This window comes from Aythya marila (genome assembly GCF_965140915.1).
Source record: "Aythya marila genome assembly, chromosome: 11".
NCBI lineage: Eukaryota > Metazoa > Chordata > Aves > Anseriformes > Anatidae > Aythya > Aythya marila.
In genome coordinates, this window is record NC_139052.1 from 11,114,195 (window position 1) to 11,142,079 (window position 27,885).

At 56.2% G+C, this 27,885-nt stretch overlaps 1 protein-coding gene across 1 annotated transcript; it reads left to right on the forward strand.

Annotated features, from left to right (window-relative positions):
- Window positions 1-5,734: 5,734 nt before the first annotated feature.
- Window positions 5,735-27,647, forward strand: LOC309882380 (SH2 domain-containing adapter protein F-like). The gene is given in 9 exon segments (XM_082769437.1): window positions 5,735-5,941; window positions 5,943-5,981; window positions 5,984-6,412; window positions 13,810-13,939; window positions 14,945-15,163; window positions 16,418-16,555; window positions 19,398-19,569; window positions 19,893-20,012; window positions 23,122-27,647. Coding segments are annotated over 9 exon segments (1,470 nt in total). The 5' UTR covers window positions 5,735-5,905; the 3' UTR covers window positions 23,309-27,647.
- The last annotated feature ends 238 nt before the right edge of the window (window positions 27,648-27,885 follow it).

Genomic DNA, 27,885 nt, shown 5'->3' on the forward strand with positions numbered 1-27,885 from the left:
GAACTGCCAGGCAGCCCACCCAGTCCTCCTCTCCTCACCACTTGCACTCCCCTCTGAATTCACCTTCATTTTCTACCTCTTACCCCTTTTGGAGACGTGGGGCTGGGCTGGTGGCAAAACCACCTGTATGGGGGAATGGCCCCTGGTTTGTTCCTGTGCACTGTTTCCATCCTCCTGATGGCTGGTGACAGCCCTTTTAAGAGATACAGGGGGGATACCAGGGTGGTTCGCAGCCCGTAGGCGATGTAAAGCCAGCGAGAGCACCTGTCTGGGGAAGGACTCAGCCCTGTGAGCATGGCCATCGCAGCTGGATTAATCAAACCCACCATTAACACTTTCCTGGGGGGCACAGGTCCCCTGCCAGCCCCCAAGCACTGGCCTCCAAGCGGCACGTCACTTTGATTGACCTGCAGATGCTTGGCTCCTTAGTTTGCCCTGCCTCAGATCGATGAGTGCAGGCGGCTCCAATCAATTCCACTTTACTGCTTGCTATCGGGTTCAGATCTGCACTCTCCCAGCTGGTCCCAGCTTCCTTTGTTTGCTCAGGAGAGGAATTTGGGTAGCTCACCCCATTTGGAAGCTGCTGTGCCCTTGCAAGGCCAAGCCCCACAGACGCAGATGTTCCTCCCTGCCCTCCCCACTGGCCCTCGGGACCCAGTGCTGAAGGGGGTGAATTTGTGCTGTGACTTGGAGCCCTGAAAGCATCAGCCTGGCTGGGGAGCCTGAAAGCAGGTAGCTGGATGAGGCCATGAGATCTGCATAATATTATATGGTTGTTGCCACCAAGCCGGCATCTGGCATGAGGTTTCCCTGTCATGAGCCTGGTTTTGCTGGGGAAATACCAAAGGCAGCTACAGAGAGGTCCTGTGGCTTGGCTCGCCATCCCCAGGAGCACCGAATGTGGCTGCAACTCTCAGGGGCTTGAGCCCATGCACAGTCATTTTAAAGGAAAAAAAATAAAATAAAGCCCAAAGAGTTTGCACAGGGGATGTTTGGAAATTTCCCTCAATCCCGTACCTGGCATTTGTGGTGAGAGAGGCATTTCTCACACTGTGCATAAGTCCTGAAGTCATTTTTCTCTCGTCTCTGTCACCCAGCTCTCTTGTTGGCCAGTTTCCAGGGTGCAGCGCCTGGATTTGTGGAAATGAAGCTCCCACGGCTCTCCACACCTTGTCAAGTGTTAATGAAATAATGGATCACAGCAAGGAGCAGTTGTGATGCTCACGGCCACGGATGTGCGGGGGGCTGTCGGTGCTGAGAGCAGAGGCAGAGAAGGCGCTTGGTGCTGCTGGGGCCAGACCAATGCATTTCACAGGCAGATGTCTGTCAACAAGTTGTCGACTCTTCTTTTGGTCAATTAGCATGGTTTCAATTATATTATCAACTGCATAACAATTTATTTGACAGAAAGGTTGGGGAGATGCGAAAAACATCTGCCAGAATTTGCCCTGCTTGGTAAAAGAGCATGCTTTGGGCATACCCAGCCTGTCTGGACACAGCAACCAAGCGGCCCAAACACACTTACTTACCCAGGTCTGCATCACTTGTAGATGCAGAGATGTCCTAGCTAATGATGCTTGGGAGGAGAAAAATGTCACATCATATAAAGGACTTGGCATGGGTCCCTGTTCTCCATTGCCTTCCCCATGCAAATCGCTCAGTTTCGGCTCTCACCACCCCTGTGGAACTCAGTGCAGTGCACTGGGGCGAGCAGAGGCTGCAGAGCACCCTGTGCAGAGCATCCCTTCTGTGCCAGCTTGCTCCCTGCCCTCCCTGGGCACCCTTAATAATTTACATTTAATAATTTAAAGCAATATATATATATGTATATATTTTTATATATAAAGCGCCTATCACTGTGTTGATAAACACTCTTTGGAACCACTCCAATGGCAGGGGTAAGAACAGAGTTGCCCTGAAGAGTACCTCAGCACTTCTGTTTCCAACCATTTCTTAAGGCTGGACTCTTTTCAAGTTTCAGAGACAGAAATACATGTCAGTTATAAATATATCATGCCAGTTTGGGGGGAGGTGGGGGCAAATTTAGAATGGGTAAAGGGGAGGGAGAAAGGACGAAGGCCTCTTACATTTCCAGTACTGCAAACAACAGTTTTGACCTCACGCAATGAGTCAGTGGACTTTTAAATAGCCTTATCCAAACAAAATCTATTCTAAAATGTCTCCTCTAAATACAAAGACTTTCTTTCTGTGGATTTGAAGGATTTCTTTCCGTGGATGTGTCTGGTCTTGTTCCTAAACCACGCAGCATCTGCAGCAGCCCATGGAGGGAGGGTCACTGTGCACAGTCTCCTCCTCGTGCTTCTCTCTCAACTACCTCTCTCTCCCCACTCAGCCAAGCTGTGCAGCTCTCTGCCCTGTGCCCCTGCTCGTCTCATTTCCATGCTGAAGTCCCAGTCCATCACACACCCCGCGTACAGAAACCTTAACTCATCCTGTCACCCTTCTCTGCACATTTTCCTATTCTGCTGCGTCCTTGGGATGGGGGGAGCAGGACCACACATAGCCCTTGAGCATGGGTAGCTGGGACTGCCCCAGAGGATGGTGGCACCTCTGATGTTGTCTCTACCTTTTCCTAACCTTTCCTATCAGTTTTGATTGAGACGTTTTGCAGTTCTGGCCTCTGCTGATTGCTGAGGGTACATTTTCACAGATGTCAGTGCTTCTGGTCTCAGAACCCATCCCTTTAGATACCTAGGCCAGGCTTGGTTTCTCCATGTGTGCCACATCGCTGGCACTGGCTTTCATCTTGTTTAATTGCCAGGTTGCTCAGGCTCTTAAAAGTCCTCCTGCAATTCTTAGCACTCATCCACAGTATCCAGAACAATTTACTATTATTAGCAGATTTTGTCACTTCTCCACTGATCTCTCATCAAACAATCAGCTTGTAGAAATGCAGGTGACCTCTCAGTTGGACCTCCCTCAGGTGCCCACTGCTTTTTCCATGAAAGCCACCAGCTTTGGAAGAAAGAAACTCCCTTTAAAAGAGCTGTGCTGACTCTTTCCCAGGATGTCATATTTATCCATCTGTCCCCTAACGATGCCAGTTTCCTACTCCTTATGCCAGTTTTTGTTCATTTGCAGAGAACAGATGTGTCATTTATCAGTCCGTGGCTCCCTGGCTGCCTCCTTGGAAGCATTTTTAGCATCACAGTCTCCACCTCCCAGTCCTCATGTCCCCTGCTGTGCCCAGACCTCAGGGGAAGCTGTGCATGGCCAGCAGCTGTAACATCCTCTTGGTCCATCTTGGTTTGTGTAGGGTGCTCCCACGGAGAGAAGGGGCTGCAGATGCTACAGGCATTTCTAAGCTCCCGGAGAAGGCTGTGCGGTTTTTATTCAAAGCTGCTGAAGAAGCACCTGAAGATTCAAGGGGCTGCAGGCTTCCCTGCACGCCAGGGGAGATACTGGTGTCAGGGGTAGCAGCTGACCCAGTACCTGACTCAGGTGACATGGTAGCGAGTGTCAAATGTCCAATTCAGCCCCCACTTCACCTGTGGGTGAGACTTCTTCTGGCACCTCCTCCAGAGCATGCAGGAGCAGAGACGTCACCTGAGTCACCAAAATCCACAGTCGTGAGTGGGCACCAAACCCGGGAAGATGGATGAGGGCTGAGGATACATGCAGCTCTCCAGAGGGCTGGAATGAGCCTGGAAGACTTTGCCTGGCTTTTTCTTCCTGGCTCTTGCTCCAACCTGCCTGGGAAGTGTTTACCCAGGAGGAAGGGCCATGCTGTGAGCTCCAGCCCAATGACAACAGAGAAGAGCTCCTGGACCCTCCTGAGATGGAGGTAGATGGTGCAAGATAGAGGCTGGCAGCAGAGCTCCTGCAGGTGGACATCCTTCCCTGAGGTCCATACAGGCCACTGCAGGCAGCCTTCTGTCTCACGCATTCATGCAGCCTGTAAGTGGGCCAAAAATCACTTCTGCACAGCCAGGGCATTTTCTCCTCCCAGCTACAAATAGTGGCCCCACCGCCATCCTTCCCTGGGGCTAAGGGGGCCGAGGGCAGCACAAGCATCCCGCTGGGGGCCACTTGCCACGACTGCACAGGAAAGCAGATGAAATGTTGAGTCTGGCACACAAGCGTGCTCCCTGGTCCTCTCCCATCTGCCAGTCCCCACACGAGCAATGCTACGTGACAGCCATCTGTCACGCCAATGTGCCCGGCCGTGGGGACTTGCAGGCAGAATGGCATCGGGGCCACGGATGTGGCACCAGAGCCAGCCTCTACAGTGCAGGCATCAAGCCCGGGTTCCAACATGCATCAGAGACGACGGATATTAACAGTTGGGGATTGGAGCAACACCAGCTGCAGCGAGAGACGCAGATGGAGCTCGGCTTTGGCAGTGCGAATGCAGAAATCTGTCGCTGCTTCTTCAAACCTGAAATGTGCTGCTGTGAATGGAGAGATGTCGCTAGTGTCTCGCCGTGACTGCAGAAAAGATATGAGCAGCACACGCCTGTGCTGAGCCTTGCGGAGTATAAAAAGTGCACTTGGTCAGCCCCTGACTGCCCTTTAAATCTCTCCAAGCACAAAGATGCCTCCCAAGGGGGCTCTCACCCTTCACCCTGCTGCCCTGTGTTGCTGTCTGGGCGGTCTGGGCTCTTCCCTTAGGAAAGGGAATATAACGTCATGCTCAAATCTGAAGGCTCAGCTGTGTCTTGGGATATTCCTCCTTGATGCCCCTCCAGGTGAGAGCAGGATGCCCCACAGGGCTGAGACACGAGAATGGGCCTGCCTTGTGCCCGGTGGCCACCTGCCAAAAGGTATTCGGAAGAAAATCAGCCCCTGCAAATGGTGAGGAGGTGCTGGAGCCATCGGTGTGCTCAGACTGCAGACCTTCCACCCCTAGCATGGCCACAATGCAGCTCACCAAGCAGGGAGCGATGGGAGGGATGCGACAGCCCGGGATGGGAGGGGAGGACCTCTGCAATTCCTCCAGAATGTCAGTAATTAAAAAAAAAAAAAAAAAAAAAAAAAAAAAAAACATCACAGAGAGCTAGATCCCTCCTTGGTCACCTCTCAGGGGATGCGGAGCATGTGTTTTCCAGGCCTGAGGATTTACGAGAGCCGTCGCTGACAGATGTTGCTGAACGCTCTCCCTGGTTCCTGGCAGCCCGTGGAGGTACTCTCAGTCTCACGTGCCGCCGAGCCCTGCATCCCGCTTCTTTCCCAACGCCGGCCGGACAGATTTATTGAGAACCTCAGCCTGTTCTGCATTTTAATAACAACTCCATCATCTCCATCTGCCAGGATTTAGCTTGCTGCTGCTAGGGTGTAAATGCTGCCTCGGTATTCGCTCCACTCCTGGCAGAGCTTTTCTCCTCCTGAAGTCTTTTCCCTCCTGCATTCCCCTACTACGAGATTTCTGGTTTACTTCTGAGCACAGCCTCTGAGCTGCGTCCCCGTCAGGATTTGGGGACGGCAGTTTGCGGGTGTCGGGGCTGCGGGCGAGCAGGGCCGGTGCTGCGTGGGGGCGGCCACCCCAAAGGCTGCGAGCCCAGGGAGCTGCCGGGGCGGCGGGGGGAGCCTGGGGGAGCCTCGGGGAGCCGAGCGAGCCCGTTCCGCCTGCGGGGAGCCGGGGGGGAGCCGAGGGGGAGCGGGGCGGGCCCGGGCCGGGCGCCGCGGAGGGCGGTCCCGGGCGCAGGGGGGAGCGGGGCGGGCCCCGGGGGAGGCGGGCCGGGAGCGGGGGGAAGCCGGGGCCGGGCGGCGGGGGAGGTTCGGGGGGGATACGGGGGGGATCCGGGCACGCAGCTCGGCGCCCCGCTCGGAGCAGCCGGCGCCGCGGCTCCGGCAGGTGGCACTGGCCGCCTCCCTCGGCCGCCTCCCCCGCTCTTCCCCCCCGCCCGGCCCGGGCTCCGCCGCCGCGCTCAGTCCGCCGGCGCCGATGCTGCTGAGCGGAGCGGCGGCCGGCTCGGAGCGCGGCGCCGGGGCCGGGGCCGGGACCGGGACCGGGACCGGGACCGGAGCCGGAGCCGGGACCGGAGCCGGGACCGGAGCCGCTCCGCAGTGCGTGGGCACCATGGCCCGCTGGCTCCGCGAGCACCTGGGCTTCCGCAGCGCCAAGCCCGCACCGCCCGCACCGCCCAAGCCCGACTACCGCGCCGGGCCCCCCCAGCCGCCCCCGCCGCCGGGAGGCGCCGCCGAGCCGCTGGCCGCCGCCCAGCCCGACATCGTGGCCGCCTACCGCCTGCAGAAGGAGCGCGACTTCGAGGACCCCTACAGCGGGGCGCCGCCGAGCGCCGCCCCCGACGGGCCCCGCTACGTCTCGCCCAAGCACCGGCTCATCAAGGTGGAGGCGGCCGAGAAAGCCCCCGCCGGCCCCGCGCCTCCCCCCGCCGCCCCCGGCTCGCCCCCCGCCGGCCCCGAGCCGCCCGACGAGCCGCCGCAGGAGGTGAGTGAGTGAGTGGCCCCCGGGGGGGGGGGGGGGCTCCGGGGCTGCTCCTGGGGCTCCCACCGCTGGGGGGGCTCTGCCGCCTCCCCCCTTTATGCCCCCGGTGCTCGGTGCAACGCGGAGCCGACGAGCTCACGGCGGCCCCACGCGGCTCGGGACGCTTCCAGAGATCCCTGACGGCCGCCCCGAGCCTCCTCCTGCCCCGCGTGTGCCTGCCTCGGTGAGCCTGCCGGGGCCTGCCCGGGCTGTGCCAGCTGCAGCCGGGCTCCTCGGAGCTGCTTTGTCAGGAGGCGCCCGTTGCCTCTTTGTCTGACGCCTCCGAGCTGCGAGCCCGGGGTGAGAGCAGCGCTGGGTGCTGCCCGTGCCTCCCACCCCGGGAGCGGGCAGCCCCAAAAAGTCCTCGCCAGGCAAGGGATAGGGGCAGGGAGAGGCTGCCTGGAGCCGTATGGCATCGGGACCCCTCCGAGGGGGCAAACCCCAAAGGGCCTCGGCCATCCCCGGCCTCCTCACGGGACCCCGCCGATGGAGGCAGGAGGGCACCGAGCGCCCGTCAGCGCCGCAGCCTGCAAGATGGGGCTTGTCAAGTGAACTCGGCGAGATTGCAGATCTGGCTGATGGAGGGAGTTGTTGATACAATCATCGCAGACGCGGGCTTGGCGTTGCCTGACGTGCGGAGGAAACACACACGCCGAGCGAAATCCGCTCGGGAGTGTTTTCACGCAGATGAAGAGCTCGTGGCTGGCGGATCTCTGGAAGTTGCTGTTAACGAGCGAGCGCTGCTGGGAGGTTTGCAGAGGGGCCGTTTGGTTCCCTGGTCCTCCAGGCTCCCTGCTGCGGGCAGTGGAGGAGGAAGAGGAGAGGAGGAGGGCCCTGGCAGAGGGCACTGAAGGTGCTGTTGCAGGGATTTGTTTTGCTGAGGCAGGCTTCTGGCACCTAGATGATTTTGAAAAGGACCAGGGGAAGGCTGTGCTTCTTGGAGGGACTCGGGCTGTGGTTTGTGCAGGGCTGAGCAGGAGCTGTGTGGAGCAGGGACTGCTGGCCAGTTCAGCCACGGCTGGCTCGGGCTCCCTGGGCATCAGAGCACTGGGGTGAAGCTGGAGAGCTCAGCAAAGAGCCAGGAGGCATTTGGGGAAGCCCAGCTAACAGTGGGAGGCTGAAGAAGACCCTTCGCTGTATCGCTGTATCGGTGGCAGGCAGCGATTAGGTTATCTCCCAGTCTCATGCATGCCTCTGTGGGGAGGAGGTTTCTAATTCTTCGGGGCTTTGGTAGGGGATGGACGACAAAGGCAGAGCTCCAAAGGCTGGGTAAGATGGAGGTAAGGTAGGATTGTTTGATAGGGCATGCAGCCACCCATTGAAACAATTTCCCTGGAGGAGCGGGGCAGTGTCCACCACGTGGGGCACTTCTGCAGGGCTCGGGCACCCTTTCTGGCTCCCATCTGCTGGCCTTGAAGTGGGGCTGGGTGGTGGGAGGATTCCCTGGTCCCGGCAAGGGCGTGATGCTCACGGTGGTCCTTTCTGGAGGTGGTCCAGGGGGATGGAGGGTGCCTGCATGATACTTGCTCTTGGTGACAACGTCAAAGTGTCCTGGAGCAGGGAAGGCACGTCAGGGCTGGGAGGGAGCCCTGATGAGCTCTTTACCCCAAAATGGGGTTGTGGTGGGCTCGGTGCTCCCGCTCTCAGAAGGAGGTGATGAGCCCTGTTCCCAGCTCTGTTCCATGTCTGCAGTGGGAAGCGGGACTCCAAACAGTGCTCGCGTGCGGGTCCTGAGTTGTGGTGATGTTGAAGGTGAAGGGAGAAGTTTAACTATAGGTACAGGCAAGTCTGTGCTGGAGCAGAGAGATTTTTTGTCGAGTTACACTAAAAAGCACGCTAATAAGATGTGCAGCCCTTCCAAGCAGGAAGGACAAGGAGGGACGGAAGAGGAAGGAGCAGCTGCTGGCTCGTGGTGGTTTGGGCATGGGGACCACGTTCCCTGGGAGCCCTGTGCCTGTGTAGTGCCGTGCCTTCCCTTGCTGGAGAACTGAAGAAGGGGCAGGAATGTCTTGGCAGCAGCATCCCTCCTGCCCTGGCCATGGGTATGTGCTATGTGACTTGCTGTCATCAGGTAAATCATCAGGTCGTGCTGCCTTACGTGGGGTTTGCAGCATCTCGTGGGGACATGCTTAGGGTCTTGTGGGGACATGCTTAGCTCTGCAGCAGCTCCCTTTCCATTACAGAAGCTTGCTGGAGGTGGCAGGGAGGGAGGAGGTCCTTCAGCAGTCCTTCCCCTACAGCAGTGGGCAGTGGGCTGAGGCCACTCACCTGTGCAAGGGGGACCCTTGAGATGTCTTCTGTGCCACATGTGGAAGAGACACAAGGAACAAGGTCACCGGGGCTCCCTTTGATGCACGTGGGTGAGGTTCAGCCTCTTCTCAGTGAAGAGACCTCCTTCATGAGAGTGTGGGGACACCATGCAGAGGTGTCCTTGGGGTTGGGGTTGTTTCTCTGCACTGTTGCTCCACACGTGGCTTTACCCATGTCAGGGCCGGAGCCTTGCTGCAATGTTGCTTTGTGTCGTGCCTGTTGGGACTGGCTGCTGGCTCTTGCAGTTGCCCCGTGCTGCTGGGTGCAGGCCAGACCCTCTGCAGAGCACTGGGAGCCTGTCCTGCTCAGTGACACCTTAGGATCTTCCTCAAGATCTGCCTCTTCTCTTTGAGCCGCTGCACACTGGTGGCAATGGGGACAGGGCTGTGTGGTGCAGGGATGCGTGGCCGCGGGTGCTGCCTGCGGTTTGCCAGTGTTCAGTGGCAGCATGATTAGGGTCAGACCCGAAGTCTGGGGCTCCAGATGCGACGTTTGTGCTCAGAGGGCAGGGTCAGCACCGTGGGGTGTGGGAACGGCTGGCCAGGAAGCTCCTGGGCGTGTGTCTTTCCTGAGAGAACCTCCCCGAACTGAGTCATCCTGCAAGATGCTGTGCTGTCCGCCCCAGGCTCCCTCCTCCTCCTGTGCCCTGGGTGCAGCCATGTCCGGCTCCTCAGGCGGGGAATCTGACCCTTCTTGGACAGCCGGCTTTTTGGCTTACCTAAAAGTGTGGCTTTGGCACCCACTAAAAACTGAGCGGCAAGGTGATGCCTTTGGGAAAAGGTCCTGGGGGTAAAAGTGGGGAAATCCTGCACCCAAAGGAGAGAATGAGCTGGGTTAAATCAGAGCTCAGAGTGCCTGCAGTGTGAAACACGGGGATTTGCTGGGGAACTGCAAACACATGTCATCTCCAGCCACTTGTTTATAAAGTGAAGGACCTGCCCGGGTGTCCTCTGGCTGGAGACAGAGCTCTGCATGAAGTGGAGCGCCTTGTTATGGCAAAAGGCAGTGGCAGGTAGGGCGTTTGTAGGTGAGGTTGTGCAGAGTCTCAAGTCTGCCCTGGGATTTCGGTGTCTGAGCCATGATCTCCCTCTTGGAGAGCTGCTGCCTGTCCCCTTCCCTGGTGTGCTGTGTAAAAACCGCATTAACACCAGAACCTGGCCCTTACCCTTAATTTTAGTTTGTTTTCCTATCATACAGTGGGCATAAATAATAGAGTGAGACTAGCCTCAGTGCGGCAGCGGGGATCTGGGTGTTTATTACCATGGAAGATTAATGCATGAAATGTACTCCTGGGCACAGAGAGGACGTGTTGGAGGGTCCAAGTGCTGATTTGCCCGGCTGTTCTCCAAAGGATTGCTTTGGAGAACAAGAGCACCAAGAGCTGTCCCGTGGCATTGGCTTTGCAGGCCAGGCATGCCCTTTGCACCAGAATTGTTTCAAACACAGCGAAGGCTTCAGCATATACATGGGAGGGAGCAAGTGTGCATCGGGGCTTCTTGCTCTGCAGCCCTGCACCGTTCATGACGTCCGGTGCTCGGATTAGGAAATGTCAAAGATGCAGTTTCCCAGGCAACCCTAATTCGCCCCCACGTGCCAGTGCGTTGGGATACAGTCAGTAGCTGCATGGTTGCTGCCATCCATCCTCCAAGAGCTCTGCCTCGCTCTCGGCACTGGGTGTGCAGTGCTCCCCTCCAGCCTTGGCGCCTGCGCTGCGTTGCTGCTTGCTTGGTGTTGCACCCCGAGTGTGCCTGCTGCTGCGTGTGGTTTGCAGTTCCCTTCTCAGCTTTTCCATGCCTTGCCTCTTTGCCATAGTGCCTGACCATTTCCAATATGAAAGTGTTTATATTCTCAGTACTCCATGGGCTCGACTCTTACCCAGAGGTATCTTTGAGGTAGTGGAGGAATAAAGCCAGTGTAGCAAGAAAAAACACCAAGCCCAGGGAAAATGGGGACTCAAGCACCCAATCTGGGCCATTAGCTCTGTGTCTGACCACGTCTCACCTGCACAGAGCCATCTAATTGCTGCTGAGCATCTCTGCAGCCTCCTGCAAGCAAAACACTCAGTTTTAGGATGCTTGGGCTCTCAGCAGAGATGCTTTGGATCAGACCCCACAGTCCTCTAGACCCAGAGCGTGTCTCTCCCTGTCCAGGGAGCCAGACCCAGGCACCCAGGGGGTACAGAAAGGGTTTTCCTCCTGTTGGGAAGAGCAAACGCTGGGTGCAGAGGAGCCTCTTGGCTGCAAAGCCGCTGTGCTGGCGCCCTGTCTTGTCTGAAGCTGCTCTGCTCATGGGGTGGGAGAGGGAGGGTCCAGGACTGGTGCCAGCAGCAAGCCAGGTGTCTGTCTGTCTAGTAAAACACATCTAGGAAATAGGCTTTGTGGCAGGTCTTAATGCAGGCGGGTTTGGCTGAGGACAGGAGGAACGAGCAGGCAGCCCCTTCCTGACCCCAGGAGGATCAGCCAGCTGCATTCACAGCCCTGCAGCCACCTCGGACCCAGGAGAGCCCTGTGTAAAGGGCAAGCACTGAGCTCTGAAGGCACAAAACCAGGCAGACGTGGGCACTCGGTTGCTCCTTGGTGTGCCTGGCATGGCGAGCCCCTGCCCCTGCACATGTCAGGATGCGAGTCTGCGTGTTGGTGCCTCCCTTGGCACTAGTGCCTGTGCTGATGAGCTGTCACCGGCTCGGGGCTGTGCTCTGCAGAAGTCCCTGCAGCAGCGTGGCAGGGTTTTTGTGGCTTTCCAGGACGTGCGCTCAGCCTGCGGGATGCTCTGTGGAGTGGCGGGCACCAACCTGCTCGGTATTGCCCAGGCAGCAGCCGACTTGCAGGCTGAGCCCCTCTCTGCCTTGCAGAGGATGAGGGTGTCCAGAAAACAGCTCTTTGAGGGGCTTCTCACAGGCGAGTGTTAACACAAACCAGGATTTCAGCAGCAGCACCAGCTTGCATTTGGGTTTCATGCAGACACCCCTAGTCCTTGCTGGGGAGGGAGGGCAGCTCCAGCAGACGAGCAGCTGCACAAGCCACTGGCAGCTCAGATTTCCCTGGGTGGTTTTGCCTTAGTGGTGGTGAGCAAAAGGCTGCAGCCCTTGGGCTCGGTATTGCCCCTGGATCCCACGGGGCCCTGCAAACCTACATCACCCTTGGCTGAGGGAGGCGAAAGCAGCCACAGCAGATTTCCTGGCTGTTCCTGGAGCCCCGACGTGGCATGCTGGCACTGGGCCCTGCCTGCAGACGTTTTGCTCTTTCCATCTTACCCGGAGAAGCTGATGCTCTGAGCAGACATCTGCTGCTGCTGCTTTCACACCAGTGCTGAGCAGTGTGGGCATTGTCTCGCCACCACATCTGAACCCTCGGCCGTGCATCCACCCAGGGTGTCTGCAAGCCCTGGGGCTGGCCGTCTTTGCTCTGGGGATGATGCTCTGCTGTTTGAGCCTCATTATGGCAGGGCTGGGCTGTGAGAGCTGCCTTGGGGTGAGGGAGAGCTGCTCAGGAAGCCCACAGCCCGCCAGAGGAGGCAGGTAGGTGATAGAGGAGCGGCCTCGTTCCTCCTGCAGCCTGGAGAGATGCAAAGGCTCCAGGCAGCACAGAGGTGTTTACAGCTCCAGTTCCTGTCCCCTTTTCCTGCTGTGTTTTGTTGCTCGGGGCTATTGTCAGATGCTTTTCACAGGAAGGAGGAAGAGGGGTTTTGTTTTAAACCCATTACAGGAGCCTGAGGTTAATTTGCAAGAAGCAGCCCAGGTCAGCACCACTGGCTCTGCCTGGGGCAGCGAGGTGCAGTGACACTGGGCTTGTGGGGACCAAGGCCGGGATGGGTTTTGGCTGCTGCCACACTGTGCTCAGGTTCATGCTGCAGGAGCTCAGCACAGCCAGCAGTGTGGTCAGCAAACCTTGCTGGATGTCCCGGCACAGCAACAGACAAGATGCTTGGGTGTGCTCAGACCCATCTAGAAATACCTCCTTGGCCCTATTTTAGCCCCAGATGTTGGGGCTCAAGGTGGTGTGTGCAGCTCCTGGCTTGTTACAGGCTGTGGCACTGTGTGATGGGAGCGTTCCTGCTGGGAAGCTGCTGAGATGCTGGGGCAGGAGCGTGGCTCTGGGGACTGGTGGGGACCGAGCTCCAGGTCGTCCCTCCTGTCTACCACAGGATTGTCTCTCTCTTGTCTGCTCATAAGGACAAACCTTGGTGTGTTTTTTTTTTTTTAATTCTTTATTTTCCTTGAGATATTGTACCTGAGAGGCTCTTGGTGGTGTTTTCTGCTGCCTCCTGGTTGCATGGAGGAGTCCCATCCTGTATCACTTGGGACGAGTGGAGATGCTACAGGGTCCTGCGAGAGGAATGGAGACAGAGCCTCAGGCTGTTTGTAGCCCTTTTGTTACGAAACGTCTCCAAAGGAGCCTGCAGGAGCCCTGGAAAACAACCAGCGAGCTCCCAGTTGTGCCAGCTGACACCCCTGTACTGGGGTCTGGCCTGCTTTGGACGAGAAAACGCGGCTGTGCGCGGGGAGCTGATGTCAGTGCCTTCGGAGAGGACCTTGCTGGGGCATCCGCTCAGGCGCCGGCGGCTTTGCTGGTGCCAAGCCGCTGCTAACGGAGGAGGCTGGGCCGCCTTCTGCTCTGCTTGGCTCCGGCCCAGCTTTCGGGACAAAGGCTGGAGCGTTTCCACCGCTGAGAGCCTCGCGCGGGCGCCTGGAAAGCTGCCGGCTGCCAGCACCTGCTCGGCAGGGCTCTGGTGCTGCGAAGCCCTCTCAGCGCCCCTGTTCCAAAAGAGGATGCGAAAGGGGCAAGCGAGGGCTGGCAGCAGCCACGTCCCAGTCCCCCAGTGCTGTTGCTCTTTGCCGTGGTTGTGCTGGCAATCCTGGGCTCCTGCTTGCTTCACTCCCTCTCCCAGGACTCATGGCGTGAAGGCACATCCGACCCCCTTCCCTTTGGGGCTTGGGGTCCTGGGTGCCTCTCTGGCTTCTCCTAGCAGAGCTCGTGGTGAGGTGTGGTGTCTGAAGGGGATTCAGCTGATCCTTGCACCCCCTAAACTTTTGGTTTCTTCCCCTTTTCCAGCTGGCTGTCCTGGAGGACTATGCAGACCCCTTTGATGCTGCACAGGTGGCCGGTAGCCAGGCAGGGCTGGAGAAGGTGACGGAGAACGATGGATATATGGAGCCCTACGAAGCCCAGAAGATGATGGCTGGTAAGGTGGAAAGCTTTGTGCAGAGGCCACTGTGCTCTTTGTAGCTTGGGTCCCTGCTGCTGTGAACTTGGTGGCCGCTGTGCTCTGTTCCTTACAGCTTGTGGTAGCACCAGGTCGCCCAGACAAGGCTTCTGAGGGCTGGCTGGCAAACCTGTGTGATTGCTGCAGTGGTGCAACAGCGACTCTGCAGCCAAATTTTCACAGGTCCATGCACGTGGGATGGGCAGAGCGCTTGCAAAGGCTACCCAAGCATTAAAGGCACCTCGATGCTTCTGCTTGTGGTGCTGCCTGTGAGGCTGAGCCAGGAGAGACATGACATTCGATGCATCTGGCATAAAACAAGACAGATGTGGGAGCTGTTTAATTTGGTTATGACGGGTCCAGAGCATGCCGTTGTCTGCTGCAGCAGCAGGGTCCCCAGCGGGCTCGTTTATGGCTTGAAAGCAGGTGAGGTGAGAGCACTCGTTCCCAAAGGCATTGCTCTTACTGCTGCAGCGCATGCAGGGCGGCTGTGCTGGCGTGTCTGCTCCAGGCTCTGGCTCTGCTTTGTAGTCCCGTGGTTTTCCTGGAGCAAATGGTTTCTGGAAAGCTCACGCGGCTTTTGGAGGAGACTGTTGCTTTTTTGGAAAAATCAGCAAGCGACAAAGAGTCTTGTGTCTGCAGAGAGGCTTCAGTTTTGCTCAGGGGAAGGGCATTCTGTTAAACCAGTCACGCTGGATGTTCAGGGGAGAAAGGCAGCCTTGCTGCTTGTGGGGACTCATTTCCTGGGGCGGTCTGTCCCCATGGACCCCGCTTTGCAGGGAGATACTGCAACATGGGGAGAGAAGGCATCCTGGTGCTGGGGACCACGCAGGACCCAGCAGCTCTGCTGCTTGTGGCAGGCTCTTGCTGCAGGTTTGGGGTCTGCTCCACCACCAGTGCTCTCCATGTTGCCCTTGGGTGAAACTAAACCCTGGGGGATCGTGGCCAGGTGAAAAGTCTGTGGTTCTTTCCCTCCTCTGCTAGAGATCCGCCAGAAGGGCCTGCGGGAGGCTCCATCCCGGCCGCTGCACCTCTACGACACCCCCTATGAGCCCGTGGCTGGGGGGCTGGAGGCAGACAGCGACCGCCCCGCCTGCCCCAGGCCCAGGGAGTCCCGGCTGCCCGAGGACGACGAGCGGCCTCCAGAGGAGTACGACCAGCCCTGGGAGTGGAAGAAGGAGAGGATCTCCAAAGCCTTTGCAGGTGAGCCAGGACGTAGTAGCTGTGTAGTGTTTTGCAAGGGGGAAGATGTGTTCTCAGCGTGCCTTTGTGGGGTTGGCAGAGCCAGCCTCCCCATTCCCATGGCTCAGGGAGTGCTCCTTGACTTGTGGTGGCTACTGCTCTTCAGCAGGGCTGGGGGGAGTGGTGGTGGAGCTGCCTCGGCAGCCTGTCCACTGCTCATCTCCTGCTGCTGTGCCCCTTACTGCCTGATCCGCACCTCTGGTGCAAGCTGACCCCCGTCTCCCACCCCAAATTGCATGGCTGGGGCTCTGTGCTCAGCTCAGGCAGAGCCCTCCTTCTTTGGGACTCCCTTTGTATGGACAAGAGCTGGGTGCTCCCTCAGGAGCCTTCGGCCCTGCAGACGTCCAGCCTCCCAACCTATTTATCCGTGTTGCAGGATCGATTGTGTTTGTGTTTGTTAATGAGGAAATCCATGCTGTGCATTAGTGCTGGCTCCTCCGCCGGCGCTGGCTAATTGCCACGCTCTTATCTAGGATGCATTTTAATTGCAGCACGGTGTGTCTGCACTGCTGCCAGCATGCACGAGGCGCTCGAGACAGTTTTTGTTGGTGCTGCGCGGGGATGGCGGTGAAGAGGTGTGGAGATTTGGGCTTGGGAGTGACTCCTCACCTTGTGGGTGAATGCACGTGCCAGGCTGGATGTGGTAGTGTCTGGTTGTGCCTACGGGAGGCCAGGGCTTGGGTCCCAGCACAGTAGTGCCAAGATTTCAGCTTCTTGGGCTCTGCTGTGGATCCCTGGGCTGGGTTTGTGTGGAGGGGTCTGCACTGCTCCCAGAGCAGGTCCTGCTGTGGCTTCTGGAGTGTTTCTCCTTTCCTGAGAAGCTGGGAGCTCTCTGCTGGCCCCTCTGCGAGCCCCCTGATGGGCACCTGGTGCCAGCATGAGGCTAATCCATGGCGAGCAGAGTCTGCACCCCCTTCTCTGCTGCTGCCACAGTCTGCCTGCAGCCCCATGGCCATGGACAGCAGCTTGTCCTCTGGTGGCCTGGCTGTCCCCAGGAGCTCTGCTGGGGTACTGGGTGCCACCGTGTGTGTCCCAGCAAGCCTTGGCTGGCGTAGGGCCCCTGGGAATTCCGACCTTAGATCTTCACCCTCCCGGCTGCTGTCCTTCTCCCTGGGCTTGGTGTTGCTGACTTTTTTTTTCTAAGCCCTCTCTTTCTCTCTCTTTCTCTTTCTTTCTCTTTCCACTCTCCCCACTCTCCTCCCTCCCCTTATCCAGTTGAAATCAAGGTCATTAAAGACCTGCCGTGGCCACCACCGGTGGGACAGCTCGACAGTGGTGAGACCCCCCCGGACGGTGAGGCTGGTGCCCCCGGCCCCCCGCAGCACGGCCAGCAGAACTACGAAGACGCCAACGGTGGGTTTTGCATGACAGTGGGGTGTCCGGGGTGGGCTGTGGCCCGTGCCCACCACAACCCTGCCCTGCTGCCTGCCAGCACCGGGACGTTGCCACGCTGGAGCTTGTCTAGACCTGGCAGGGCTGCCTGCGGATGGATGCTGCCGGCTCTGTGCTGAGCAGTGCAGATCCGCCCTCCTCCTCCTCCTCCTCTTTCTCTTTCTTCTCCTCCACATTTCCCCAGCTCCTCCTGGCCCCTTGCTTGTCCTGTGCAGGATGCCAGACCTTTGTCCTTGACTCTTCTGTGGCTCCTCCAGTTACCTGATACCTCCTTGCACACGGTAGTTGAGCTGCACCAGGGGATTATCCGGTGGCAGAGCTATTATCGTCTGTTTTGTTCTCTCCTCTTTGCCTCCAAATTCCCATCTGACGGCTGCTTTTACCTTTTTGACAACTGCTGAGCGTTTAGCTGATGTTTTCTTGTGACTCTTAATACCCAGGTCACTTACAGGCATGGTAACCACTAATTCAGATCCAACCGCTGAAGTTCAGGGTTGCTTTTTTCCCCAAGTGCATCACTTCATCATTTAGCACTGCTCTGTTTCGTCTTCTTTCTTTATTGCCTTGCTGCTCAATGGCAGGGGATCTCTTTGGATTCCTGGCTCTCGCTTTTGCTGTCCTGAACAGCTATATCTCCCAAGGCACATTTTGTCATCTCAGGTTTGCCTTGCAGCAAAGCCCTTTCTGCACATACTGAAGGGCAGAGCCCCCGGCAAATCCCCCTTGGACTCTGCTGGTTGTCTCGCTTATGAAAACCAAGGATTGCTGTTTCTCTTTTGACCCATATTAATTTTTAAGGACCTTGCTCTTACGCTGTGGTAGATTAGTTTTGTTTTTTTTCCAACAGCATCAGGTAAGGGGCTTCTGTCAAAAACCCACCTGGGCTTTCAGGGCCGGCCTTGTTCATGTGCCACCACTCTTGCGGAGAGCTGGGATGGATCTGTGAGATGTGACTGCTCTGCAAACTGACGGCTGTGCCCCTTTGTGCCGTGCCCGCCTGCGCGTCACTAATGCTGCTCCTGACAGGCACTGCGACGTGCCAGGTGCAGATGTCTGATTTCCTTATCTGCAATTACCCAGGTCCCCGCAGAGCTTTGTAAAAAAAAACGTATGGCTTTTGCTAAGTTCCCAGGTGGGTTTGAGCACGAGGTTGCACGTGACTGCTGATTTTGCTGCGCGCGGTAGGGATGCCCCAGAGCAGCACGGCTGATCTGCCAGCGCCAGGTCCCGGCACTGTCCCAAATGCTCTCTTAGGGATGCTACGGGCTGAAGTAATCCCCAAAAAAGAAAGGTCTAATGGAAACTTCCCGCTCCTCTTTGTACAATAAATGCAGGTGTCATGAAGAATTAATTTCTTTGCTGCACAGCCTCTGCTCTTACCCCATCATTTTTTATCCCCGCAGTCACTCTGACACGCACCCTGCTCCTGATGAACACATCAGTTTGTCATTTTTCCTGGCTTTAGCAACACAAATTCTCATTTTTATTTTGATTTGCTTTGTTGTGTTAAGTTTATCTTGCCAGAGTTTTGTGTTATTCTCTATTTTGCCTGTCTGGGGGTGAATTGAACTTCTTGAAGGATGTCTTCTTACTCCTAGGGGCTTGTTTTTAATATCCTGTTTAATCATGTGCATGCTTCTGCTGCTGTCTGACAGGTGCAATGTATTCCTTCTGAGCCTCTAATATGATGACTTGTGCAGCCAGCAAACACTTCAGTGTTTTGATTGCCTGGCTTTTTAACAATTGTCCCAATTTTTTAAGGTGATGAGTTGAAATTGAAGTCTGGTTGTTATGGGCAGGAGCAAACCTCTGCAGCAGCACGGCTTGCCGAGCCGTCACGCTGGGCACTTCAGCCCTGAGCAACTCCCGGGGGAATTTAAGCCATGCTAAGTTGTCATGGAGGGCTAGCAAAACCATCCCAAACACACCCACCAAGCAGCCAGGGCATCCCACGGGCCGGGGTCCTGCTTGTGCTGGAGCTCGGCCACCCCCAGGGTGTCTGTGCCTCTGCAGCAGCAGCCACCAGCAGCCTTGCATCAGGGCAGCTCTGACAGATCGATAAGTAATTTGTGCGAGGGGGCTCTCCTTGCAGGGGAGCAATAATGAACTCTCTGGAGGAGGGAGAAACAATATTATTAATGCTGAAATCATCCTGCACGGAAATAACATTCAGTGGGAGGCTGGGTCCCCAGGGCACGTCTCGGTTAATCCCTTGCTGGGCAGCGAGCGCTGGACCACTGCTGTTCGTCGCTGTGCAGGGTCGTGTCAGGGAGGCATCTCTCAGAGGAAACATCACCCTTCCCCTCCAGGGACTTTTTTTTCCACCACAACAGAGGTGGAAATGTGTCCCTTGTTTTCAAACTGCCTGCCTCCCCTTTAAGCTCCATCTTCCCCACTCCTTTTTATGCAAGATTGGAGAGCCTCTCAGTACTAATTCTCTTGATGGAAACGCCTAATTGTATGCCGCAGCCACTGAATCTCTGGTTACATTAGCTACACCTCTCTGTGTTTATGAAACCTCCCTGAAAAATATATCTAGGGGCTCAGGAGCCCAGTCTGCACCAAGTCCTGATTGCACTTAAGGTGGATGCACTTAAGCATCCCCAGACGCCACGGGGAGCTGCCCTGCCCCTTTTTTAGAGCAGGGGATCGGGGCAGTGAGAGGGGACCCGGTGATGTGATGTCTCTGGCCACCTCCACAGCCTCCTGCTGTGTGGGGAAAGCTGCCAGCACGGTGGGTTTGTTATTAGTCCAGCCCGTCAGCCTGTCCCCACCGCCGCTGTGATGTCCATCTGTCTTGCAGGGCCGTCGGAGGGACTGGGGTACGGCCGCACCTCGCCCTGCAGGGAGGAGAAGGCCAGGACTGGCCTCAGACATGGCACCAGCAGCCTCAAGAGCACCAAGACGCTGAGCGCGGAGCCTGGTCCCTTCCTTGGGGAGAGGATTGACCCTGCCCTGCCCCTGGAGAGCCAGTGGTGAGTCCTGCCTGCCCTCCCCCTATCCACGCTGTGATGCTGCAGGGTGGCTGCAGACCTGCTTCTTGCCTTTGCCTTTTACCCTGGTACCACGTTTTTCCCACCTGCTGCTTGTCCCTTCTGCCCTCCTCTGAGTCCTGCTGTCCCCTTGTGTCCTCCGTGTCCCCCAGGCTGCCCTATTGTGAACCCAGCAGCCCTTTGTCCCCCAGCCCCAGCGTTGCCACCCGCATCCTTTACCCCCAGCACTGTGGCCGGCATCGCTGCTGCCCGGGGCTCGGCCGTGCCCAGGGTGTGCACACAGCTGGTCCCACTCCTGCCTGCAGCTGGTACCACGGGGCCATCAGCCGGACGGACGCTGAGACGCTGCTGAGGCTCTGCAAGGAGGCGAGCTACTTGGTGCGCAACAGCGAGACCAGCAAGAACGACTTCTCCCTCTCCTTGAAGTGAGTGAGTCCGGCTGCAGGGCGGGCACACACTTGGGGCCACGCTGCTCTTGTATATGCAGCAAAGGTGGCACTGAGCGTAAACGCCTGGGAGAGGGCACCCAGAATAAGGTGACTGCCTGCAGCAAGCCCACCCCAGAAATACTGTGCCTGGGTTGATGGTTGCAGGCTCCCCATAGGCTGTGCTCAGCCACCAGAGGTGGCTAGGCGATGCAGAAGGTGAGCCTTAGGCTTTGGGTGGTGGCTTACATCCAAATTTGTACCTGTATGGTGCTGTTTCACATGCGGGGGCACACACCAACTGGCTGCTGGCATGCCCGTGCCCCCACTGCTGTGGGTGCTTGGCACCTGTGGGTGGGCGCATGGCTTTGTGCTGGGGTGCCCACGTGAGTGGGGGCCTGCGCCGTGGGGAGAGGGGGTGGCTTGGACACAACTGTGGGGCAGTTCCTGCATTTCTTTGTGGGATGGCACAGGCTCTTGACATTTGGTTTGGTGTCTGGCAGAAGCATCTCTCGGGAAGACTTTCAGAGCTAGAGGCAGGCTGCTTCTCCCTTGGCAGTGCTAGTAATCCCTCAGACGGATAAAATGATGGGCCTTATTACTCACTTGAATGTGTCTGATTACAGCTTCCAGCTCTGGCTTTTTGCTACCCCCTTTCGTTTTATGAGAAAATAAAGTCTCAGCCACATGGTGGGGAGGGCATTGCGCTGCTTTGGTTTCTCAGCAGGGAATCCTCACCCCCCACAGCACAGCTTGGTTTCAGCTTGGGTTTTGGAGGGTAATGTTAGCACGTTCCCTGAGTTTTGCAGCTTCCCTGAGAAACAAAACTGCATGAAGCATTGAGGTATGTGCCCAGAGCAACTCGCTTGGCTCTTTTGGGAGTGCTGGGGCAGCCTGAACTCCCCCAAAACAAAGCTGTTCTTGTCCAGTAAATGATGATGGATTAGCAAATACCTTCTTGCCCTTCTGCAGGATGAGTATATTAGCTCTCTTCCTGGCAAGCATGAGAAAAGTATTTATTGAGCGCTTCTGTCATCTCTGCCCAACAGCAGCCCACATATCCCTATGCTTTTCTCAATATACTTTAAGTTTTCCCAGTGGTCTCTGTACCTGCATTTCTCCCTGGCGATTTCAGCCTCCCCCATTTATTTCCCAGTGCCACAATTGTGAATTAAATTGCTCCATCTCTCCAGTTTTTATGCTTTACTGCTGCCTTCAACACCAAAGTAGGGCAGATGTTTAGCTGAAAAAAAATAATTCTTCCTTCTGCAGTTGTAGCTTTTAGGTCAGACATCAAGCTTTTTGGAAGAGCTCCCTGTTTTCTTTTATTTGTTAGAATTTTTACTGACGTTTTAATTTTCTCAATCATTTTTTCTTGCCTTGGATTGTGAGCTCCTTTGAAGCAACAGCTTCTAGTGGTCAGCGAGTTGTGTTTGAGAGGCGGTGTTGGGGTTGGTGGGGCTTCTTCCCTTTCCAGTGTGGAAAGCACTGATACTGTGCATTTCTCCCTTCTCATTACCTCTCTACAAGCCAGTCATCCCTTTTTTTTTTCCTTTTTTTTTTTTTCTCTTCCCCCCTCGCTTTTAGTTCTTCCTACCCATCCTTAGCCTCATGGCAAAAATGGCCAAGTCCTCTTCTCAAATGGTGTGGGTGGGTAGGATGTGGCTTTGCAGCAGTGTGCTTCTGCCCACAGGAGACTGCACCCCATCCAAGAGCTGCTCAGTCGATGTCCACCAGCCATGCTTGCAGAGAGCACACAGCCTCAGGAACATGATTTTTACTGCGCTGCCTTTCTCTATAGAGCCTTTTAAAGGAAAATCCCTAGGGATGCTTTTTATATAGCTGTAAGCTGGTTGCCTGCATCTCTCTCTCTTTTTTTTTTTTTTTTTCAAACTCTTTTTTTTTTTTCTTGAGGAAGGAGGAGCAGCTGAGGAGATGGTCTGAAAGGAGAGCTCAGTGCTGACCTCCAGTCCTTTTGTGCTGCCTTAAAGGAAAATATGCACAATAGAGAGCAGCAGGAGCATGTCAGGTAGCGGGGAGGTTTAACCCTGCCATGACAAGCCTGGCTGGGCCACCCCATGCTGCCTGTCATGGGCAGGGCTGTGCTGCCTTAAACGCTTGAAGGACAACTGCCCCGTGGCTCGTGCCTCCACGAGAGGGGCTGAAGCCATGCTGCAGAGACCCAGGGAATGATCTGGGCACAACCCAGCCTGCTCTACCTCTTCTCCTGCTCTGGACCTGGCTCTAATTCTGCACTGGACTCCTACGGGGTGCAGCACCTGTGGGCAGCTGTGTGCCCCCCCCCGTGCGGTGCAGCCCCCACAGCCCCACTGCTGGGATGTGGGACCACCTAGGTCTGCAGGCAGGGTGCTCCCAGCAGCACGGCAGCCCCCCCGAGCCTGGTCCCTGGCAGGGAGCCACGCCGCCGCTTCCTCTGCCGTCCCCAGGGGTCCGGCTCCCTGCTGATCAGCGCCTAAATGGATTGCAAACCCATTCCGCTAATGCAGCCGCTCTGTCCATTACGGGCACCGTCTCCTGCCGGGGGGATGGGACTGGCCTGCGCGAAGCTGGAAGCAGCTCAGCATTGCTGATGAGGTCCTGTCTGCTTTTAAGTCATCAATATTTTGCCGTAATGTGCATTCCAGACGCTGCAGACAGGCTGTGGCTCTCCTCGGAGACGCAAATTAATAGCAACAGGGCCATTAGCCCGTCACTTGGAATCAGCGCTCGTGGCAGTATCTGCCTGCGCAGCCGCGCATGGCTCGGTGCCCGTGCTGTGCCGGGAAATGGCCTCGCTACGCTGAGCAGGTTTTATGGAGCCTGCAGTGGTGGTATGGAGCTGGGGGGGGCCTGGCCACTGCCCAAAGGAGAAAATCTTGCCTTGCCACAGTAAGGCTGGCCAGTGCAGCAGTCCGGCTCCTCCTGGCACAGCTGCTGCGTGAGCCAGGGCGGTTGTAAAAGGGGTTTTGCCACAGGTTAAAGGGTTAAAAGGCTGTCTCTGCGTCACCCTGTGGCTGCAGGGATGGGCTGCCCAGCTCAGGGGAAGGAGCTGGTGTAGGGGGTGACGGCCAGCTGCCTCCCCTAACCCTGCCTTCATCTCTCCTTGCAGGAGCAGCCAGGGCTTCATGCACATGAAGCTGTCCCGGACCCAAGAGAACAAGTACGTGCTGGGTCAGCACAGCCCACCGTTCGACAGCGTGCCGGAGATCATTCATCACTACGCCAGCCGCAAGCTGCCCATCAAGGGGGCTGAGCACATGTCCTTGCTTTACCCGGTGGCTATCCGCACCCTATAGTCCTCACCCTGCACAAGCCGGGCTCGAGGCTGGGTGGACCCAAAGCTGGCCCGTCTTCAGGGCCGAGCGCTGCGGTGCCGAGGATGGGCTCTGGATCAGCGAGCTGGGCACGGACGGTGCTATCGGGGGGTCGCAGCAGCTGGACCCCTCATCCAGCTCCCTCCTACGGTGGTTCCTGTGTGCTGGTTTGCCTGCTGGGATGATGGCAGGGGGGCCCAGCACGAGGAGCCGAGCAGGGCTGGCCGCCTGCTGCCCTCGCCCCCTCCGGGAAGAGCTTGGGAAGCAAGGACTGGAACTGGGGCCTTGGAGAGGACCTGGGGGGAGCAAGGTGTGGGAAAAGGGGGATAAAGCATCCCAAGATGTGTCCTGAGGGTGCCTGGTTCTGCCCACGTCCTGCGAGGGAGAGGACAGCCCTGTGCCCACAGGAGAGGAGGCTGGTGCTGTCCCTGGTGGGGGCACAGGGTGTGAGTGAGGCCCGGGGGGCAGGTGCTCGGTACTGGTACTCACTGCCATCATTTGCCAAATGTATATAGTGACCGGTCTCGGCCACACGTGCAGCACCACTGCCTAATAAAGCGGTGCATGGTCGTCTCCTGCTCCGTGGTGTCCCTGTGCCCTTGCCCTGCCACCTGGGTGGGTGACCTGTGCAGCACTGTGCCGTGCAAAACAGCAGGGAGGGGGGTTTTATTAAGCAAAATTACTTGTTTGTGGTTTTTTTTTTGCTCCCTCACACACAGAGGCCCACATACCCAGCTTACTCTCTTACATAGGGGACCAGGGACACTACTGATCTTGTCCTGGCAATGCCTTTGAGGTCCTTTGTGGGCAGCAACGAGCTGATTTTGAACTTAACTGTTACGCCCTGCAGAGAGGGATGCTCTTTGGGATCTTGTGCCTCCTTGTTTTGTTTCACCCCTTGTAGTTAGGCAAAACATGAATTTCACAGGTTTGTTCTCTGGGCATTTAGTAGCTCCAGTCCTGTTCTTCATCTTCCTGGCACCTTGTCTCTGGGCCAGTTTGTTGACTTAGTGTGGGCTCTGGGGTTTTCCGGACTTGGCCCGTAGCTGGGGAATTGCTGTCCCATCACAGTTTGGGGCTGCTCTAGGGGCATTGCATGGGACTGGCATGCTCCCTGGAGCCTGCAGAAGCTGTGGTGGTTTGTTCCTGGCTGTTCAGCCACCCTCGCTCCCTAAAAGGCTGTGGTTTGAGCTCATCAAGCGCTCGGTGTCTCCTTCCAGCAGTGCTTGGCTGCTGGCAGCCCCTGCTGCCTCTCCCCAGCCTTTTCCAGTCGGGACGGAGTTTTGGCTAAAGGGTTTTTTCTCCTGGCCCTGCCTCTGTGGGGGCTGGCAAGCACCAGAGCCCACAGAAAGGGCTGGAGGGGCAGGAATACATCTGCAGAGATGCTCATAGATGCCCTTGCTGCATTTAAAAGGTGTCAAGGGGCCCTTAGCAGTCCTGCTGTGTGCTGATGGCCCCAACACAGTGCTTGTCCCTAGGGGGGATTGCCTTCTGTGACTGTGGCAAGGGAAGCAGAGGCCACCTGAGTCTGTGCATGCAGGGAACAAAGGCACAGGAGAGCCTCACCGTGAGGTTTTTTTTTTCTCTTTTCTTTTTTTTTTTTTTTTCCTCAAGAAATGATGGCAAAGAGCAAACAGCCTGGTGGTGAAATCCCACCCACACAGCCTGGCTGTGTCTTGGGGGTGTCCCTGCCAAGCGCACAGCAGCTTCTGTGATTATTTCTCTGGAGCTGGTTTAAACAAAGGGCAAGGTGTGACAAAGCAAGGGTTCAATGGACACTCGTGGGCATGTAGGTCCTGGCACTCCCCCGCCATCATTTGCCTCTGGGGACTTCTGGTTCTTGTTTCAAAAGGCTGATCAGGGTGGAGGATTTTGTCTGTGGTGTTTGCCTGTTGGGCTGAAGGGGGATGCTGGAGATGCCCCCCTGAGCTGCAGGGGAGGAGGTGACCTGTACAACCACCCCAGTAATTCACATCAGGCAAGGAAGCAGCTCAAATGGGGCCTGGCACCTACTCCTGATGCTGTGGAGGTGAAATTGGCCTCCCAGGACCTGGGAAGGGGAAGAGCAGACACATTTTTTTTTGTGCTCAAGTCCAGCTAATGTCTCTAATGCAGTTGGTGCTGTTGCCTCTCGTCTGTTGGCTGGGTACCTCTGAGATGCGTCTCACTCCATCTTCCTTACCACACCGCTATGGGTAGTTGGGAATGGAAATAACATCCCTCCTCAGCCCTCTTTTCTTCTTGTTGAAGCCCAGCTTTTCTAGCATCTCCTTGTACACCATGTTCTCCGGTTGCCATCCCAGTGACCCTCTGCAGGCCCCCCTCTGTACTGAGGGCCTGGAACTGTGTGCAGTGTCCAGACACACTCAGCAGTACAAAGCAAAGGGGACTACCTTCAACCTGCTACACTCACAGGATAACTCGCATTGGAAGGGACTTCTGGAGGTCTCTAAGTCCACCTTCCAAGCAGGGTTAGCTTTGAGGTCAGGCCAGAGTCAAAGGATATTTTAGAGAGAAGCAGAACTTCCCTAGGCCCAACGAGGCTTTTCCCCCTTAGTAAAGGAGATTCTATAGGGAAGGGTGTGCAGAACAGAGAGACGCAACAAAGAGTCAGCCTGCAGCTTGACATCGGGTCAGAGGATGGACCTGAGCTTCTCAAAGCAAGCAGCTCCATGCAGGTCCTGTACATTTTGGGTCTGACCTGGGGATTCCCACAGGAAGTACATTGCTCTGGGCTTAACTCTGGGTCGGGCCAATGTGTTGCGTCCTCTGATGGGAGCTGAACTTCAGGGACTCCCCAGAAAATTTAGATGGACTGAATCCCTCTTCAGCTGGTACTGTAGTGCTACATTTGCCCTCCTGTGGCTGAAATGAGTGGTGTTTGGAAATAAAAGTGGGAAAGGCATGTAACGGAGATGACAGGGGATTCCCATTCATGAGTATGCTCATGTCCAGGGTGGACAAAGGCATGAGAAGCCTGATGTGGCTCTGAGATTAACCCCACTGAGGGCATGAAGGTGGAGCAAGGACCTTCCTTTGTAGCAATTCCCACCCCACTTGTTGTCCCAATCCCCCGTGCCCTCCCAGCTGCCTGTTCCCCATCCCTCCTCCCTGTCAGCGAAACAGCTCTGTCATTCATTGCCTGATCTCTAGTCCCTTGCTAAGCCCTCCGTAATCGCCAAGCTGTTTTAGCGTGCTGCAGGCCCCGATAATGAAAGAAGTTTGTTTTGTAATTGGATTAGTGCTGCTGGGAGCATGCTCTTGCACGGTGGTCGGGTCAGAGCTGGCACAGCCCCCGAGCCCTGTGCTGCTCCGCCTGGTTTTGGGCCAGCTCAGGGCCGCGCTCGCTCCTGCACAAAACTGTGCTGGCCAAAAGGCAGGCTTGCAGAAGGAAGGCAGCCCGGAGGGGTGAAAGGCAGATTCAGGGCAGAAGCCCCTTTAAACCCAAGTCTAGTGATTAGTTTAAACCCCAGCCCTCCCAGCAACGCCTGCATCACTTGAATGTCACTGAAAACAGTGCCCAGTATTCTGTTTCCAGCCACAGCAGTCTCCAGTGCTGCAGGAGAAGGATCAAATAACCCCAAAGCTCAGCTGCCAAAGTTTATAGCAAAGTGGAGAAAATTGTTCCTGATCCCTGCAGGCTACCAGCAAAACGTGCGGTGTAGCACATACGTAGCACACACATGCATGTGGCACACACATGGCCCAGCTGAATGCCTCCTTTCAAATCTTCTTGTGGAGACCAACTTATTTGACACAAGGGGCAAGTTTCAGCTCCCAGTTCAGAGACCACCCTTGCTCAGTCCTTTTGGTGTACTTCCCCAGCATCATCTCAAAGCGGTTACTTGCTCCTGGTGCCCTGTTTAAAAATTGTTGAAAAATATCTGTGCTTGGATGCCTCCACCTAATTTTCAGTCTACGCTTGTGACGAGTTCTGCCCTTTTCCTTGCACAATTTTGGAGAGATGTCTCCAAAACAGCATGCTTGGGCAGATCTTTTGGTGAGATCTTCCCAGTGCCTCACAACTGACGCAGCAGCGCCCCTCCTGAAAACTTACCTTCACTCCCCCCTGAACTGTTTGCTATTTGTATTAGTGGGGTCACTCTGAGATGGGCGGTGGAGAAGTGCTAGAAATATCTCTGCTCAGAGACACTACTGTTAATATAACCCATTGTTTACTTAATTAGCTGGTTCCTCTGCTGTAACCATACCCATCATTTCCATCATCGGAAACTGGCTCCTATTGAGTGGCAAATCAAACTTTAACTCCAACCAGCCTACACGTGCTGCATCTTCTTGTCTAAGAAGTCAATTATGAAAGAAAAATCATTATATTAAACTGATGCAATGTTTCTGTGAGAAATTCTGTTTCCATTTGCCTGTCTATCTTGAAGGATTTCCTTCAGAACATGGTCAGAGCCTCACAAGGTTACAAAAGACTATATATGTTTTAATCTCCCTTTTTCCTATCCTGGATGTGGGAGGCACATTAGCTCAATTTCTTTGCTATTTGAGCTCTAACCAGGTAATCCTAAATCTGGTCCACATTCACAGTGAGA